At 40.8% G+C, this 17,998-nt stretch overlaps 1 protein-coding gene across 1 annotated transcript in view; it reads left to right on the top strand.

Moving 5' to 3' along the window:
• The first annotated feature begins 15,316 nt into the window (after window positions 1–15,316).
• The window catches only part of DPYSL3 (dihydropyrimidinase like 3), a 115,060-nt gene continuing 112,378 nt past the window's right edge, over window positions 15,317–17,998 (top strand). Inside the window, exon 1 of the mRNA XM_021677456.2 lies at window positions 15,317–15,733. Within this exon, the coding sequence (XP_021533131.2) occupies window positions 15,353–15,733 (381 nt within the window). The 5' untranslated portion in view covers window positions 15,317–15,352. The remainder of the gene's footprint in view (window positions 15,734–17,998) is intronic.

Raw genomic sequence — 17,998 nt, 5'->3', positions numbered from 1 at the left:
CCCTCCCCCACAAAGAGTTATAAAAGTGACAAATGTCTCATTACCATATTCAAATGTAATGAATTTAAAATAACGGCTTTTTAGATGATTAATTCTGACCAAGCATCTTTTCCTCTTTGCTGAGTGAATAATAATAATTAATTTACAGTAAGCAGGTGATTCACATTCTACTCACACACAGATTTCCTGGCTAGACCCAATGAGGAGGATCAAGCCATCTTGGCTGGCTGCCTATTCATCCATGGGATTATTCTTCTTTACAAACAGACCCGCCACAGCAAGATGAATTCCCATCCAGCTGAGACAATTGTCCTTATCACCATGCATCTTCTGGGAATGTTCCCCAATCTCCACCACATGTCTTCTATCTACTTTTGTAATCACATGAGCAACCATTTTTGCATGCTTTCTCTGCACCAATTTGCTCTAATTATTTCACATATATTATTGTATTTAACCCTCACAACAGCTTTGCGAATGACACATTATTATCTTCATTTTACAGATGAGAAAATGAGCTAAGAGAAATTTTAAAAACTTGCCCATGGGCGTAGAACTAATATTTAACTCCTGGATTTGGATCCAAGTCAATCTGGCTCTTAATCGTTACACCAATTCCTTCTTGACTCACGAGACAAATTAAGTTTCACCCAGGTTTTTCTCTTTGTTTTAGGTCAAATCAGAGAGCAAATAAAGTATCCTATCTCATAAAACCTAAATTTTGCATTTGCATTGCTATAATAGCTGACATTTATTGAGGAATTACCAAGCACTGAGTACTTTTATGCCTTATTTTTTCCTTTGGGAACTACCTCTTCTAAACTTTTCACATGTATTTTTTGTTTTTAAACTAATGAAATATTCTTGCATGTTCAAAATTATGTGTACATACCTACATATATCATGTCTATTCACTGTATTCTTCACACTCTGCTTCTCCTGCTCTGCTCATAGGAAACTATTTGCAATTACAAGAACCAGCCAACCTATTTCTTGCCACTGGTGTTCTGCATAGAATCTTATTTTCTTCTTTTCTTTAGTATGTGCCTTCAATACCACTTTCCTTCTCCTCACTCATTCTTCAGAACTCACTTTCCCTTACCCTCTAGAGATGGTTTTATGTGTCTTATGTCTGGACTGACTTTTTGGTACTATTTATCAGGCTATATTTTCATTTGCGGTTTGTCTCTCCCATGATGTTGACAACTCCTGCAATGACTGATGCATTAAATGTGCATAATAACATGCCTACATAGGGTGAATCCATATAAAAATCTCCTTTAAAATACTGTAAATCTGATTTCTATAATCCACACTGGACCACCTCGATTACACCTCATGTGATTCCAAACCTGTGTATTGTCAGTTTCCATGAAGTGGAATAAAAGTTGTTTGGTACAAGATGGCAGAAATGTATGGACTGTTTTATTTAACCAGTAACTTTCTCCTTCCTTTTTCATTTATTAGCATTTCCTAGGCATTCTCAAACTTAGCCTTTCGGCAAAAAGAAATATTAGCTAAAACATCAGGTTGTGGCTGGGCACTGTGGCTCACGCCTGTAATCCCAGCGCTTTGAGAGGCTGAGGTGGTAGATCACGAGGTCAGGAGTTCGAGACCATCCTGGCCAATATGGTGAAATCCTGTCTCTACTAAAAATACAAAAATTAGCCAAGTGTGGTGGCGCTCGCCTGTAGTCCCAGCTACTTGGGAGGCTGAGGCCGAAGAATCAATTGAAACTGGGAGGCAGAGGTTGAGGTGAGCCGAGATTGTGCCACTGCACTCCAGCCTGGGCGACAAAGTGAGACTCCATCTCAACAAACAAACAAACATCAGTTTGCTTCAGATTTGTAAACAGGGAGCAATTGGATAAATTAAATTGTTAACCTCAGTCTGCTAACCTCAGTCTAGATTGTATGTGTGTCCCTGTTTTTTGAGCCAGCGTCTCTATCTGTCACCCAGGCTGGATACAGTGACATAATCACCGCAGTCTGAAACTTCTGGACTCAAGTGATCCTCCCACCTCAACCTCCTGAGTATCTGGGACTACAGTAGTGCATCACTATGCCCAGATAATTTAAAAAAAAAAAATTTTTTTTTTTTGAGGCGGAGTTTCACTCTTGTTACCCAGGCTGGAGTGCAATGGCGCTATCTCGGCTCACCGCAACCTCCACCTCCTGGGTTCAGGCAATTCTCCTGCCTCAGCCTCCTGAGTAGCTGGGATGACAGGTACGCGCCACCATGCCCAGCTAATTTTTTGTGTTTTTAGTAGAGACGGGGTTTCACCATGTTGACCAGGATGTTCTCGATCTCTTGACCTCGTGATCCACCCGCCTCGGCCTCCCAAAGTGGTGGGATTACAGGCGTGAGCCACCACGCCCGGCAAAATTTTTAAAATATATATAGAGAGATTAGGCTCTCACTATGTTGCACAGGCTGGTGTATGTCCTTCTTAACACAAGTAACACAGTTTAAACTCTCTGGAATTAACACTGAATTTTAAAGCACAGTTTTTCAGCTCAAAAAACAATAAAACTGGCCAGGCATGGTGTCTCATGCCTGTACTCCCAGCACTGTGGGAGTCTGAGGTGGGTGGATCTCCTGAGGTCAGGTGTTTGAGATCAGCCTGGCCAACATGGTGAAATCCTGTCTCTATGAAAAATAAAAAATTAGCCAGGTGTGGTGGCACGTGGCTGTAGTCCCAGCTACTTGAGAGGCTGAGGCAGGAGAATCTCTTGAACCCGGGAGGTGGTGGTTGCAGTGAGCTGAGATGGTGCCACTACACTCCAGACTGAGACTCCATTCCCCAACCCCAAAAACAAAACCAATAAAACTAAGGCAAGATACTATACAATAAGAGCAACGTGTAGAATATTTTTCCTGACTGTGAACTTGTAAGTCTTTGTTTCTCAAAGGAGGGTCAAAACACACGTTTCAAAGAAAATTTAAAAATCTAAAATCTGTCTCAATATTCTGATGGTATTAAGACAGATCCAAAGTTGTAAGATTTGCAATCAACATGAGGCTATTTACCGTTAAAAATAGAGAATTCTGAGTTCCAATGATTTGCTGTTTGAAATCCATAATTCCAGATTGCATTCAGGTGTGTGAAATACATTTAAAAGGACCTGAATGTCATGGTGCTGAAAGAACAGTTCCTTACTGAAGATATTTCACCTACACCAGCACAAGCAGCAAGTGTGACCTGAGAACCTTCTCCAAGTTAGCAGGCACCAGTAACACATATCGTAAAATGAGTTTCAATAGAAACAGTCTCAGAGTACAGACACCGGAGAACACTATTTTTTAGAATGTGGTTTCAGAACCACCTGCAGCAGAATCACCTGAAGGATGCAAATTAACATGCAGATTTCTTGAATATGTCAAGGCCTTTGATATCTATTGTCAAACTGCCTTCTAAAAGTGCTGCAGCCATGACCAGGAGCCCTGGCTCATGCCTGTAATCCCATCACTTTGGGAGGCAGAGGCAGGCAGATCACTTTGAGACCAGCCTGGCCAACATAGTAAAACCCCATCTCTACTAAAAATACAAAAATTAGCTGGGTGTGGTAGCAGTCACCTGTAATCTCAGCTACCCAGGAAGCTCAGGCAGGAGAATCACAGAACTCAGGAGCCAGACGCTGCAGTAAGACAAGATTGCACCACTGCACTCCAGCCTGAGCGGCAGAGCAAGACTCCATCTCAAAAAAAAAAAAATGCAGTGAATTGACTAAATGGCCTGTTTCCCTTTTGTTACTCCAGCAGGGACCTCCTCTCCTCTTAGCTGGAGGAGCATAAACTTGGCTCAGCATTTGTGTGAACTTGGCTCATTAGCATTTATGTTATTTTAGGACAAAAAAACACAATTAGTCAAAAACCAAACTACGATATATATTTTTATAGATGTATTTTTTAGAGCCCAAAAAATTCCTTTTCTACAACTAGTCATTTTGTAGTATATTATTTGAGCATGTGGTCATATTGATTTTTTTTGTAAGAAATAAGCAACATTGTACTTTAAGTGTTAAAACAATTTCTACTAACCAGCCAACATTAAGAATTATTAAGTAAATTGTTAGATATCACATAGTCAAGGCTGAGTAACTTTTTTTTTAAAGGCTAAGGTTGATTCAAAAGCCCACAGTTCTTTGCAAGAACACATTTCTAAGTGGCTCTTGGATTTTATTCAGTGTCTTCAAAGGCAAAAAACAACCAAGCAAACTTGATTGCTATGTCATCAGGTATACTAAAATTTGGGAAGAGTTTTATTTTTATAGCTGATTTTAGCCAAAAGGGAAAGAAGCATTGGGAAAGTTATAGTTTTAATAAAATTATATCTATTTTCCTCATGGGAAATTTTCGTGTATGCTTTTTCCTGAATTAAAGACTTCTCAGAATCCAGATGTAAAAATGACTGGTTATAAAAATCCAGATGGTGAAATTAATCATCATTATATGATTTATGATTAAATTTCAGTTACTAATTATTGAATTGTAATAAGTAATTGTAAACTTTCCAGCCCATGTCAACAATTATATCCACAAAAATGAATAATCCATTTAACAATATTATACTTTTATTTTATTTTGTACAAGGGTAATTGCCAAGGACTATATTCGGACTTACTGCAATACCATAGACAACTTATAAATCCTATCCCTATCTCTTAAGTCACTCAATTTTTGAGTTTGAGAACTGATATTTAGTGACAATTTAAAAATAAAGACAAATTATTATATTAAAGATAAAACACTGCACCATACAAGTAATCCAATAGAATATTTGCATAGTATTTAACCCTAGATTTTCTCTTGAAAATAGTCCTAAGGCATATTTAATAAATGAATGATTTTATGAATTTTAGATTAGTCAGATCTTAATATGCTCTAGTTACTCCAAGAACTGATTAATCAACCTATTACAAAAGACTGCAATATATATTTTCACAGGTATAACATTTACAGTCAAAAATTCCCTCTAGTATAACCATTTTATAGTATATTATTTGAGTATATGGTCATATTGAATTTTTTAATAAAAAATAAACACTTCAGCAGGTTAACATTGTACTTTAATGTTAAATGTTAAAACAATTCCTAGTAGCTAGTCAACATTAAGTTTTCTTTTTTTTTTTTTCCTTTTTTTTTTTTTTTTGAGGGAGTCTTGTTGCCCAGGCTGGAGTGCAGTGGCACGATCTGGGCTCACCGCAACCCCTGCCTCCCGGGTTCAAGTGATTCTCCTGCCTCAGCTTCCTGAGTAGCTGGAATTACAGGCATAAGCCATCACACCCAGTTAATTTTTTGTATTTTTAGTAGAGACAGGGTTTCTTCATGTTGGTCAGACTGGACTGGAACTGGTGAGCCACCCGCCTTGCCCTCCCAAAGTGCTGGGATTACAGGCGTGAGCCACCGTGCCAGCCCAACATTAAGAATTATTCAAGAACTTGTTAGACACTGCATAATCAAAGCTGAGTAAATTTTACTATGAGCTCTGCTAAAAAATTAATATTTAAAACATATATCTGTATTTTAGTATTTTTAGTATATATATATTATTATTATGTGCTGTCAACTCTGTGTTTAGTGTTCAGTGCTGAGGCAGATATTTAAAATTTTTTTATTTAAACTTTTTTTATTATACTTTAATTTCTGGGGTACATGTGCAGATCATGCAGGATTGTTACATCGGTATACACATGCCATGGTGGTTTGCTACATCCATCCCCCCTCATCTACATTAGGTATTTCTCCTAATGTTATCCCTCCCCAATCCCCCCACCCCCTGCTATCCCTCCCCTAGCTCCCCTACTCCCCAAAAGGCCACAGTGTGTGATGTTCCCCTCCCTGTGTCTATGTGTTCTCATTGTTCAATACTCACTTATGAGTGAGACCATGTGGTGTTTGGTTTTCTGTTCTTGTGTCAGTTTGCTGAGAATGATGGTTTCCAGCTTCATCGATGTCCCTGCAAAGGACAAGAACTCATCCTTTTTTATGGCTGCATAGTATTCCATGGTGTGTATGTGCCACATTTTCTTTATCCAGTTTATCATTGATGAGCATTTGGGTTGGTTCCAAGTCTTTGCTATTGTAAACAGTGCCACAATGAACATACGTGTACATGTGTCTTTATAATAGAACGATTTGTAATCCTTTGGGTATATAATCCATAGGCAAGGACTTCATGACTAATACACCAAAACCAATGGCAACAAAAGTCAAAATAGGCAAATGGGATCTAATTGAACTTAAGAACTTCTGCACAGCAAAAGGAACTATCATTAGAGTGAACCGGCAACCAACAGAATGGGAAATAATTTTTGCAATCTACCCATCTGACAAAGGGCTAATATCCAGAATCTACAAAGAACTTAAACAAATTTACAGGGAAAAAACAACCCCATTAAAAAGTGGGCAAAAGATATGAACAGATACTTTTCAAAAGAAGACATTTATGCAGCCAAAAAACATATGAAAAAATGCTCATCATCACTGGTCATTAGAGAAATGCAAATCAAAACTACATTGAGATATCATCTCACACCAGTTAGAATGGTGATCATTAAAAAATCTGGAGACAACAGATGCTGGAGAGGATGTGGAGAAATAGGAACGCTTGTACACTGTTGGTGGGAGTGTAAAGTAGTTCAACCATTGTGGAAGACAATGTGGCGATTCCTCAAGGACCTAGGAGTAGAAATACCCTTTGACCCAGCAATCCCATTACTGAGTATATTTTTAGTGCATTTTATGTAAGTTTTATACATGCATTTCGCTACATCTTTTGTTTAAGTGTGTTTTCAGGGACAGGTGTCTAAGAGTTTTACGATTAGAATAGAAGGTAATCTGATTTGGTTTCCCAAAATACATTTTTAACTTTGGTCACATCTAAGACTGATTAGTGATCATTCCCTGCTTACTGCATACAGTTCTACCACTGAAAAACAAAAATTCCAAGTAACACTAATTCGACACGTGTTTATTGCTTACCTGTTGATCACAGAATTGGGGCCAGGCACTGAAGCAAATAAAAAAACATTTGTAAAGAACAGTTACAACCTGGCATAAAACATCTTACTTTTTTTTTTCAGCACCACAGCTTTTCATTTTCATTTTGTTGATGAGGGAAGAGAAATAGAGAGCTTGTGTAATGACCCCAAATTCACTCAGTAGTGGACCCCAGAATTGTGGTCCAGATTTTCTGACTTCAGATCTCATGCTTTTGTCATTTATATCACACTCCACATAAATACTCTGCTATTTCTTAATGAGACATGGAAAGTGGAGCTATACGATTGGACCAATTGTGCATATTTTCTTCATGCATCCAATATAAATTATTCTAAAAGCTTGGAAACATTGAAGGGATCCTGTTTCCTATCCATTAATCTTAATTAGGAAAGATCTGGTGGAGTAAGGCATTCCAGGGAGCTGCCTGGACAAGGAGTTATTTATTAACCAAGAAATGAAATCAGACAAAAGCATTGGGTTAAAAAGACATTATAGATGCATTTATGTTTTCTGAATGTATACATAACTATAAAATTCTCAATGAGAGAATTATTCAATTTCTTTTTCCTCTCTTGTCTTTTAGTATTTGCCATTTGTACACTGGCCTGTTTGCTGCTTATATTGGAGCCAGGATGTGCCCTCATCTCTGGAGTCAGGAAGTTTCTGTCTGGAATGAAAGGAGCTTCTCTTTTCAGACTGTCATCTCACTTGATTACCTTTCTTTGTGCATTACTTAGTTTAGTCTCAAGAGAATACTAAAATCAAAGTTATCCTATTAAATGTTAAGTCTAAGTTTCTTGTCCATGTTTTTTGAACCACTTAAGCTTTCATAGTAACAAAAATATTCCCAATAAGAGAAAAATAGTTGGTTTTCTAGCCTGTCTCAAACACAGTATTGGTTAAGCAGCACAGGGTTATAAAGACACACCTTTTAGAATTTGGATTGAATTTCTGCCCCGATATGAATTCTGATTACTTTTATCTTAGGAGGGGAAAACCTAATGTTACTGTTGTAAGCCTCAGCTTTCCAGGAGTGAAGGACTTCTGCACATCATTATTGGCCAGGGGTTATTCTAAATGCACATAATTAAACTAAGGCAATAATTTATTTGATAAGGAAAACAAGCTTAAAAATCCCAATTAAAGGATCAGCTTCCAATACATAGCAAACTTTAGAAGAACATAGGATAGTGGTCGTTATTCAAAGAGAACAAGAAAAAGGGACAAAGGGGTAATGGCCGGGTAAGGTGGCTCACGCCTGTAATTCCAGCACTTTGGGAGGCCAAGGCGGGTGGATCACGAGGCCAGGAGTTCTAGACCAGCCCGGACAACATGGTGAAACCCTGTCTCTACTAAAAAAAACATACAAAAATTAGCTGGGCATGGTGGCTCATGCCTGTAATCCCAGCTACTTGGGAGGCTGAGGCAGGAGAAATGCTTGAACCAGGACCCAAGAGGTGCAAGAGTGCAGTGAGCTGAGACTGAGCCACTGCACTCCAGCCTGGGCTACAGAGCGAGATTCTGTCTCAAAAAAAAGAAAAAAGAAAAAAGAGAGAGAAAAAGAACAAAGAAAGGGGTACCAAGGATATCTGAACTCTGTAATATTTTATTGGTTAAAATGTATGAATAAAACATGATGAAAAGTTAACTAGACTGTGAGTACATGGGCATTTGCTAAATTGCTCTCTGCTTTTCTGTACATTCAAATTTTCATTGAAAAGGAAGGAAGGAAGGGAGGGAGGGAGGAAGGGAGGGAGTGATAACAAGGAATATGTTATTGTTATTTTTATCTCCGAATAATAAAAGGTAAGAGAGAACCATTTTATTTTAAAGAATCAGGATGAGATTGTTATAAAAATAATATAAAACCAATAAGAATATTTTGTAAATGGGCAAAAAACATGAACAGCAACTGGAAAAATAACAAAATAAGTATATTTGAAAATCTTGGAAACGTGAGCCATTTTGAAGTGGGACAAGTCATAGGTTTGGCAGTGGGTTTTTTTTTTTTCCTGTTACATCCTGTAACTCGCTTTATCCTCTGGCCCTTACTTACTTAGAGATTTTCATTTAGGAGATTAAATGGCACCTGTGAGCCTGCATCAAGGAAACCAGAGCATTAGAGCATTTGAAATGAGTATCTCTGTTATCATATTGGTCAGCAACCACTTTAAAATTTATCTTCTTCCCACTTAAGGCCGAAGAAAATTCTGTTTTTGGAACTGGCTTTTGAACATTTGAGAATATTAAAATCAAAGAGAGATGCTCAGTGTATAAAATTGGGAAGGAAACCCCAATAACTCCCACCAGGAAGGTGATTATGTCATGTCCTATTAACTAATCCTTTGGTGGAAAGGATTTACCTCAAGGACATTTGTAAGCCCTCATTTCACACTCTCATCATAATGATCATTTCCCACTCAGCTGTCCAACGGCAGAAATACTTTGCACAAAGTGATAATTTGCCTCTGATGAGAGGCCTAATTTTATTTTATTTTTGTTATTCACTTTAGATAATATATCTGCCTAGTAGAGAAGGTAGATAAAAGCTTGGGTCAATAATTTTCCATCGGCAATTTTTACCATGCTCAGTAAATATATTTCTATCTAAACAACATCCTGGATGCATATTTAAAAATAACATTCTTTATGATTATAAATGTAATTCACACTTACTATAAAGATTTTGGAAAATATAGAAATACATGAAGGAAGAGACTAAAAGTTACTTGTAATCCTGTGAGTTATACTCTGCTAATATTTTGATATATATTCTTGTTTTCCCTCTACAGGTATATATTATTATAAAAGCAGATTTTTTCTGCATGTGCAATTAAGATTATTGAAAATATAGGCCGGGCGCGGTGGCTCAAGTCTGTAATCCCAGCACTTTGGGAGGCCGAGGTGGGTGGATCACGAGGTCAAGAGATCGAGACCATCCTGGTCAACATAGTGAAACCCCGTCTCTACTAATACAAAAAATTAGCTGGGCATGGTGGCACGTGCCTGTAATCCCAGCTACTCAGGAGGCTGAGGCAGGAGAATTGCCTGAACCCAGGAGGCGGAGGTTGCGGTGAGCCGAGATCGCGCCATTGCACTCCAGCCTGGGTAACGAGTGAAACTCCGTCTCAAAAAAAAAAAAAAAAAAAAAAAAAAGATTATTGAAAATATTTTATAATCTTGTTTTAACATTGAGCATATATTTGAAAACAACTTGTTTTTAGGTTTTAGGTTTGTAATTATTGGCTTAAATGTGGTTTTGTCAGAATTAACACTTTGTTCACCAAATATTGGCTGAAATTCAATAGTGGCCCATCAGGAGAATTCATAGGATATGATGGAGGTATATGGAAAATGAAAATCATTTTTAACATACATATTCAACATTATCACAGCATCAGTTTGTTCTATAAAATCCTGCGAAGTTAGTTACAGGACATCATAAAGCTCTGCACAGTCTCTGTGACATTAATAATATATCTATACTCTTAGGAAACAGGAGACTAATATTTATTGGGCACCTACTACATGTCAGGCAGAATGCTGAACATTTTGAAAACACTGCCTTATTTATATATAGGATCTTTCCATAAAAAATCAGATTTCCAACCTCTATGTCCACTAAAATCGAGATAAGATAATGCAGGTTCAAATTCCTGCAAATCAAAAAAAGGAAAGAAAGAAGGTGGGTTTTGATTAGAATTATTTAAATTAACTGATGAATCAAGGTAAACTGAATAACTCCTCTATTTTCTTTTTATTTTGAGCATAGAGGCATAACCTTAGTGAGGACTAAAATTTTATCTTCTGTTGAGCAGAGTTTTGTCTTATAAGAATGCAATGTGGCCAGGCACTGTGGCTCATTCTTGTAATCCCAGCACTTGGGAGGCTGAGGCTGAGGCAGGTGGATCATCTGAGGTCAGGAGTTCGAGACCAGCCTTGGCGGGGCGGGCGGGGGCGGTGGGTACAACATGGCAAAACCAGTGTCTCTACGAAAAATACAAAAAATTAGCCAGGCATGGTAGCGAGCGCCTGTAGTCCCAGCCAGTTGGGAGGCTGAGGCAGGAGAATCACTTGAACACACCATTGCACTGTAGCCTGGGTGGCAGAGTGAGACTCTGTCTCAAAAAAAAAAAAAAAAAAGAAAAGAAAAGAAAAGAAAAAAGAATGCAATGCAATTTATTTTCTCATAAAATGTATTCTGTGTGCTGCCAGATCAGGATTGCTTGGTGCATATCATTGATTTCTGTGGAGGAGTCTCTACTTTCTGCTAATAGAGGTAATAGAAGATGCCTCTGGAATACATTTTCCTAGAGTTATAATCAGGTATGTATGGGCTCACAAGTCATCTCAATACAAAGTGAAATATTATTTACTTCGGTTACAAAAAATGCAAATTTGATTTGGTACGTAACAAGTTCAAAGCTCTATTTTCTTGCCTACATTACAGACATAGTTTGCTGTTTGTACATTGTTTTGGATAACCCCTTCCCTGAGTGGTCTGACTTACAGTATCTATAGACATACTGTTGCTCTTATGTTTATTATTGTCACAAGTAATGTATCCTCTATCTCAGTAGAAAGGGACATGACAAAATTGCCATGTATTCATGGGACTAATGCCTTTGCTTGGAGTTGAGTGGTCTGATATTTCCTTATGTGAGTGTTTGCCTTAACCAAAATTAATTTCTGTACAAGAACAACCGGGGCACGTAGAGATATTTCATTCCGTAATACCTTACTTTTGGCCTTCCCGTTTATTATTTCTCTGGATCCTCATGACAGAGCTTTATTATGAGTGTTTTTTTAAGAGCACAGGCTCTGTCTGAATCAGCTAGTGGAAGGTTTCAATTCCAGTTTGAATTCCAGTACTAACTGTGATATTTCAGGGAAAGAATTGAACTTCACTAAGTCTCAATTTCTCCATGGATAAAATGGAAATAATTATCACTGCAGATTTATGGGGTTCCTAGGAAGGTTAAGGCAATGCTTATGAAATTCTTAGCACAACGGCTTGCTCAAGGAACAAAGTCCTTAATAATCCTCTTCAGTGGGTAAGGCAAACATGAAGGAGAAAAACACAAACAGCTTAAGCCAGACACTTGCCTAAAGCCACATAGTCGCAGAACTGGAGTCAGATCAGCCATTCCCATTTCAGTCTTTTAAAAATTTTAATGGGCTGTTGTACTTTCTTAATTAAACACATATGTGTACATGTAACTGTTACCTTTAAATGTGATATTTTGTCAACAAATGTAATTATTGTGCTTATACACTGCATCAGACATAATGGTGAGGCAATGCAGCTATAACAATGGGGCTCATGTACAACTACAAAGTTCTGTTTGTATGCTCATGCTCCCACGCAAATATGCACATGAAAGTGTGTGTCTACATACAGAATGTGCCCATTCTTAAAGCAAACACTGTGCATATCCTGCTTCAAGTTATGATTCTATTATAACTTGGACATTTATTCAGAGCCTCTGCTTCCTTGTTAGTAGAAAAGAAAGAATAGGCCAGGTGCAGTGGCTCACTTCTGTAATCCCAGTACTTGGGGAGGCCAAGGCTTGAGCTTGAGCTCAGGAGTTCAAGACCAGCTTGGGCAACGTGGTGAAACTCTGTTTCTACAACAAATACAGGAGGTTAGCTGGGCATGGTGGCACACACTTGTGGTCTCAGCTAATTAGGAGAATGAAGTGGGAGGATTGCTAGATCCCTAGAGGTAAAGGCTGTGGTGAGCTGTGATCCAGCCACTGCACTCCCACCTTTCCCATGTGGGTGACAGAGTGAGATGCTGCCTCGAACAAAAAGAAATGCTAGTACCTGACAGGTAAGGTTATTAAGATTAATTAAGATACTGCCTGGGATGTCCTTAGCACAGAGCCTGACACTAAGAAAACCTAGATAAGGATTAAATGTAATTGTTCCGAAGCAGTAGTCACAGGAAATTCTGAGTCCATCACCAACCAGCATTTGTTAAGAAGGAGCAGCTGCGCAGAGGAAGTCACCTTAAGAAACTGTAAATAATATTGATAGAGCATAGGCAGTTTAGCAAGTGGCTTTCTCTTCACTGGGGTTAGGAGCTAGTTTTGTTTGTTTTTTGTTTTTGTTTTCATTTTGAGACAGAGTTTTGCTCTGTCGCCCAGGCTGGAGCGCAGTGCCGCAATCTGGGCTCAGTGCAATCTCCGCTTTCTGGGTTCAAGTGATTCTCTTGCCTCAGCCTCCCAAGTAGCTGTGACTACAGGCAGGTGCCATCATGCCTGGCTATTTTTCATATTTTTAGTAGAGATGGGGTTTCACCATGTTGGCCAGGCTGATCTCGAACTCCTGACCTGAGGTGATCCACCTGCCTTGACTTCCCAAAGTGTTGGGATTATAGGTGTGAGCCACCGTGCCTGGCCAGGGGATAGGTTTAATGTGTATCAACATACCTGTCTTTTATCTAAGTTCAGGCCAACTTCCATTCCCCAAACTTTTGTGGCTGTCACAGGCCTGAGACTGACACTTCAGTTTCCAGAGCCTTTGTTCCACTCCAAAGTCAGAGCTTAGAGTTTCAGTTCATCAAATTCTATACAGACACCTTCAAAGACTATGTCTGTCTGTGTGCACCAAGAATCCTGCCATATGCTTATGAACATTAAATGAGTCAGTATATGTGAAATAGTTATAATAATGAGTGACACGTAGCAGTAACTCCATAAATGTTTCCTGGTGCTGCTGCTGCTGCTGTTGTTATCCTCCATTTATTCAAAAAGAATTTATCAAGTGCCTGTAGATGTTCTGGGCACAAGATATACAAAGGCGAACTGAACAGACCAGATCTCTGCCTTCTTGGAGTTTAGTGTGTGTGTGTCTGTGCTTGGGAGGGGGAGTGTTTGGCTCACAAAATAAACTAAGTTCAGTATGTTGAGCAGAGCAGTGAATGACCGTGCTACCTAGATGCGTGGTTATAGACTACATCCGTGGTGAGGACAGGCCCATCTCCCTTGTTCGACCCCGTCACTCCAGTACCTTGTGAAGGGCATATTGGGTACCTGATTTATGTTGGTTGACTAAATAAATGAGTGGGTGGACTTTCTGAGAGGCGGCCCGGTAAATCCAGCACCACAGGTTTTAGGTTTAGGCTGTGTGTATGGATATGATGTAAGATGTGTAGTTTGTCTGGGTCAGAGTATACGTGGGTTGATGTAGGGGAGAGTATGAGGATATGAAAGCATAGATATACATAAGAAAGTCTGCCTGTATGTGAGGTAATATGAAAAGCAAAGTGGTTGTGTAATTTTGAAGTAAATCTGGGCTTGGGTGTGAATCTAAGTGTAGGTTCTGACTGAGGTAAACCTGGGCTTGTGTCAGTGTGTGAGATTAAAATCTGGGGGTTGTTGTTTGAGGGACAGAGCATTAATGAAGAGTGCATTGCAGAGCAAAATCTAAGAATGTGTGTGTGAGTCTGTGATCTGAAATGTCATTGTGTGTGAGGCAAATTAGGGGTGGTAAAAGCAAAATCTAGGATATTATATACAAACTAAGGAAGGGCTCGTGTGAGTCAAAGGGATTTTGTGACTGTCAAGGAAGTAAGAGGGCCATTCTCTCAGTGTGTGTGTTTGTGTTGTGTGTGTAAACCAATTCAGGACTTTATGTGAGGGTGTGGATTTGCAAGGCAGATCCTAGAACTGGGTGTAATTGTGAGTGTAATCCTAAAGATGAGGATGAGGCAAGTCCGGGGTTCTGGGTAGGATTGTGAGTCTGTCGTAAATTTGAGTTTTTATGTGTTAGTTGTAGATCAGGACTTGGCTTTGAGATGAATCCACCTGGGTCAGCAGGGTTTTTGTGCATGAGGGGCGCCCGAAAGCTTTGTGTTTGTGAGGCAAACTAGGGAGTCAGTGTGGGTGAGGCAGTCAAGTTCTTGAGCCTGAACATTTCTAAGGCGTCTGAATGGCGAGTCAGTGTGTGAAGCGAGGCTGCTGCGCGAGCGGGCAGTGTGCGCCTGTGTGTGCGTGTGCGCGCGCGCCAAGTTTGGTTTGTGTTTGTGATGGGCACCGACGCTGCGTCAGCCCGGGAGGCCACGTTAGGGTTGGGGGTGCGTGAGGAGGTGCGGCCGGCCGAGAGGTCCCGCGAGCGAGCCGAGCGCGCCGCTACTCCGGGCCCCTGCGCCGCGCGCTAGCTGGCTGTGTGGCTCGCTGGCTCGCTGGGGACAGGCAGGAATCGGAGCAGCACTGCCGCCTCTGGCGCGAAGGCTCAGGCGCCTCCTCCCGCCCCAGTCACTGTGGCTCGGCGCACGCTGCCGGCGGCTGCCCTTTCCGCCTCTGGGGAAGAAAAACCCGCGGGCCGTTTTCGCGCTTGAACCATGGCCTCGGGCCGGAGGGGCTGGGACAGCTCCCACGAAGACGATCTGCCCGTGTACCTGGCCAGGCCGGGCACCACGGACCAGGTCCCGCGGCAGAAATACGGCGGCATGTTCTGCAACGTGGAGGGCGCCTTCGAGAGCAAGACGCTGGATTTCGATGCCCTGAGCGTGGGGCAGCGGGGCGCGAAGACTCCTCGGAGCGGCCAGGGCAGCGACCGAGGCTCGGGGAGCCGGCCCGGGATCGAGGGGGACACCCCGCGGAGGGGCCAAGGCCGGGAAGAGAGCAGGGAGCCCTCACCCGCGTCCCCCGCGCCCGCCGGGGTGGAGATCCGGAGCGCCACCGGCAAAGAGGTGTTGCAGAACCTCGGCCCCAAGGACAAGGTAAGGGGACCCTGGGTCACTTCCCTGCTTGCCTTCGTTCCTTTCTCCAGCCCCGGCCGCCATGGCCCGGACACAACTTTCTCCAGCTCACTTTGCACAGGGCTGGGGGACCAGGAGGAGGAAAGGGGCATCCTCCACTGAGCGTAGCGCGACTTCCTAGCTCAGACGCTGGATTCACGCGTGTAGCCCCTTGCAGCACCTTCGTGCAGGCGCGGAAAGGATGCCCGGGTCCCCCTGCCTGGCACCGCGTCCTTTACCCCTGCCTCTTCGCGGCACCCCTGGGCCATCCGTTCTGGGTGGGTGTGTCAGCCCGGGAAGGCTTAGTGATTTCCAGCTCTTCTCTCTGTCTGAGTAACCAACAGCACAATTGTCTTGCCCCCCCATCTGGCCCTAGATTAAATCTCAACCGAGGTCACCAGGGCAGAGGGCAAAGTGATGCTGGGAATATGGGGTCATCTCCATAGTCCCCGGATGAAAGTACAGGATGGGCGGTCTCCCCTCTCACTCTTCAAACATCAGCTCTGCCCCTGAAACTTTTAGGTGTGGAGCCTCTAGACTAAACACTCGAATCTCTCTCTACGCCTCGCTTATGTCTTAGCACGGCATTTCACATCTGTGTTTGTAAAGAGTGTATTTGTGTACATAGCTTGGCACAAGACCGGGTGTACAGGGGTCCAGCTGCCTCTGCAAGAATAGCATTATATTTTAGAAAATAGACGAGAGTATTAAGAGTGCACATTAAACTAGCATGAGATGCAAATTCCCTGCTGCTCTTAAATGTGCCAAAGCCAATTTCTTCTGTATGTGTATTTTTGAGAAACTTATGTCATACTGAACTGACTGAGGGATGGCATTGAAATCTAGCTTGCCCTGATTTATGTGTCTATTTCATAGAGAATCAGAGTTGTAGTTCAGAAAATTCAGGGCCTGGCGGGGCTGCAGACTTCAGAGTTCAAACTGAAGCTTTCAGATAGGGAATAATAGTAATCATATGCCCTCACCCTAGTCTAGGTAATAGCTTCAAAATCCATCCACATGTATTATTCTGCACTAATATGGTTAGGAATAATAACCTGAAATGGAAATGTCTGCCTCAGAGCAATTACAGTTAATGCTTATCCAGGTTTTATTTGTTTTTCCATTAAAATGCAATGAGCTAATGAAAGGACAACATCTTTCTCCACTGTCTGATTTTTGAAAGTTTAGACCAACCAACCAACCAACCAACTAATGAACCTTTAACTACTAAGACGACCAGGGAAAATAAATATTGAAGTTAGTGCTGTTCAAGAGTACCACTTGGGAAACAATGTCAGTTTCCTCTGGAATCAGTCATCTAATTTGTGATTTTCACATCATCCTTTGAGTGTGGGATTCCCCTAAGCTCTTGCTTACTAACATTTTAGGGAAAACTTCTGATATTTTGCAAATGTTTTGGTTGATAGCTAAACTGAAGAAGAGCTCTATAGAAAGGTTATTCCTGTTCTTCATGTCTGACTTGATCCGTATTGAAATGTTCCCTTCTGACTGCAAGGGGCGGGAGTAGTGATGGAAAAGGTCGGTAACAATTGCTGTGAGTCAGTGCTATTCCCTTTGCTGAAACACCCCTGATGTAAGCCAGATAATATGCTGGGTTTGCAAGATTTAAGAATGGTAACTAGAGAAAGGGAAAATATTCCTCCTTTAAACCTAGCAATTCTCCCGCTTTCTTCCCTTTTGCAAACCCTATACTTTTGGCTACTAATTGAGAAATAATAATACAACCTAGGCACCAGCAGGATTTCTAGTGCTATATAGTTATTTGTAAGTTTGGGCTTGCCATCTGCTTCGTCCAGGCCATGTTATTATCTCTAATTTGGTTGAATCATACTGTTAGAAGAGACCACAGAGGTTATCAAGTTCTGAATTTGTTTATTTCCTTCAGGGTAGAGATTGTATATTTGGATTTATGTGTGTGGCTAGAATGCTTGGCACATTGGAGGTGTTCAATAAATATTTGATAAACTAAACCTCTTTAATTAGCCATCTCCTTTTCCACATAGATGGTAAAATGATCATCTGGCCTCTGTTTAAATACCACCATTGTCAGGGAGCTCACTTCCTCATGAAGAAACTTTTTGGACAACTTTACTTTAAAAAAAAAAAAATTAATCCCAAATCTACCTACCTGTAGTTTCTACAATTATTCTTAGTTCTGACCTGTGGAAATATAAGAGTAAATATGTTTCTCTACTCTGAGACGTTTTAATGATTTTTAGGTATGTG

This window comes from Aotus nancymaae, unplaced genomic scaffold (assembly GCF_030222135.1).
Source record: "Aotus nancymaae isolate 86718 unplaced genomic scaffold, 86718_ANA_hifiasm-v0.15.2.pri h1tg000064l_1, whole genome shotgun sequence".
Taxonomy (NCBI): domain Eukaryota; kingdom Metazoa; phylum Chordata; class Mammalia; order Primates; family Aotidae; genus Aotus; species Aotus nancymaae.
Note: the sequence above shows the minus strand (reverse complement) of the source record. Positions and strands in the feature narration are given on the sequence as shown.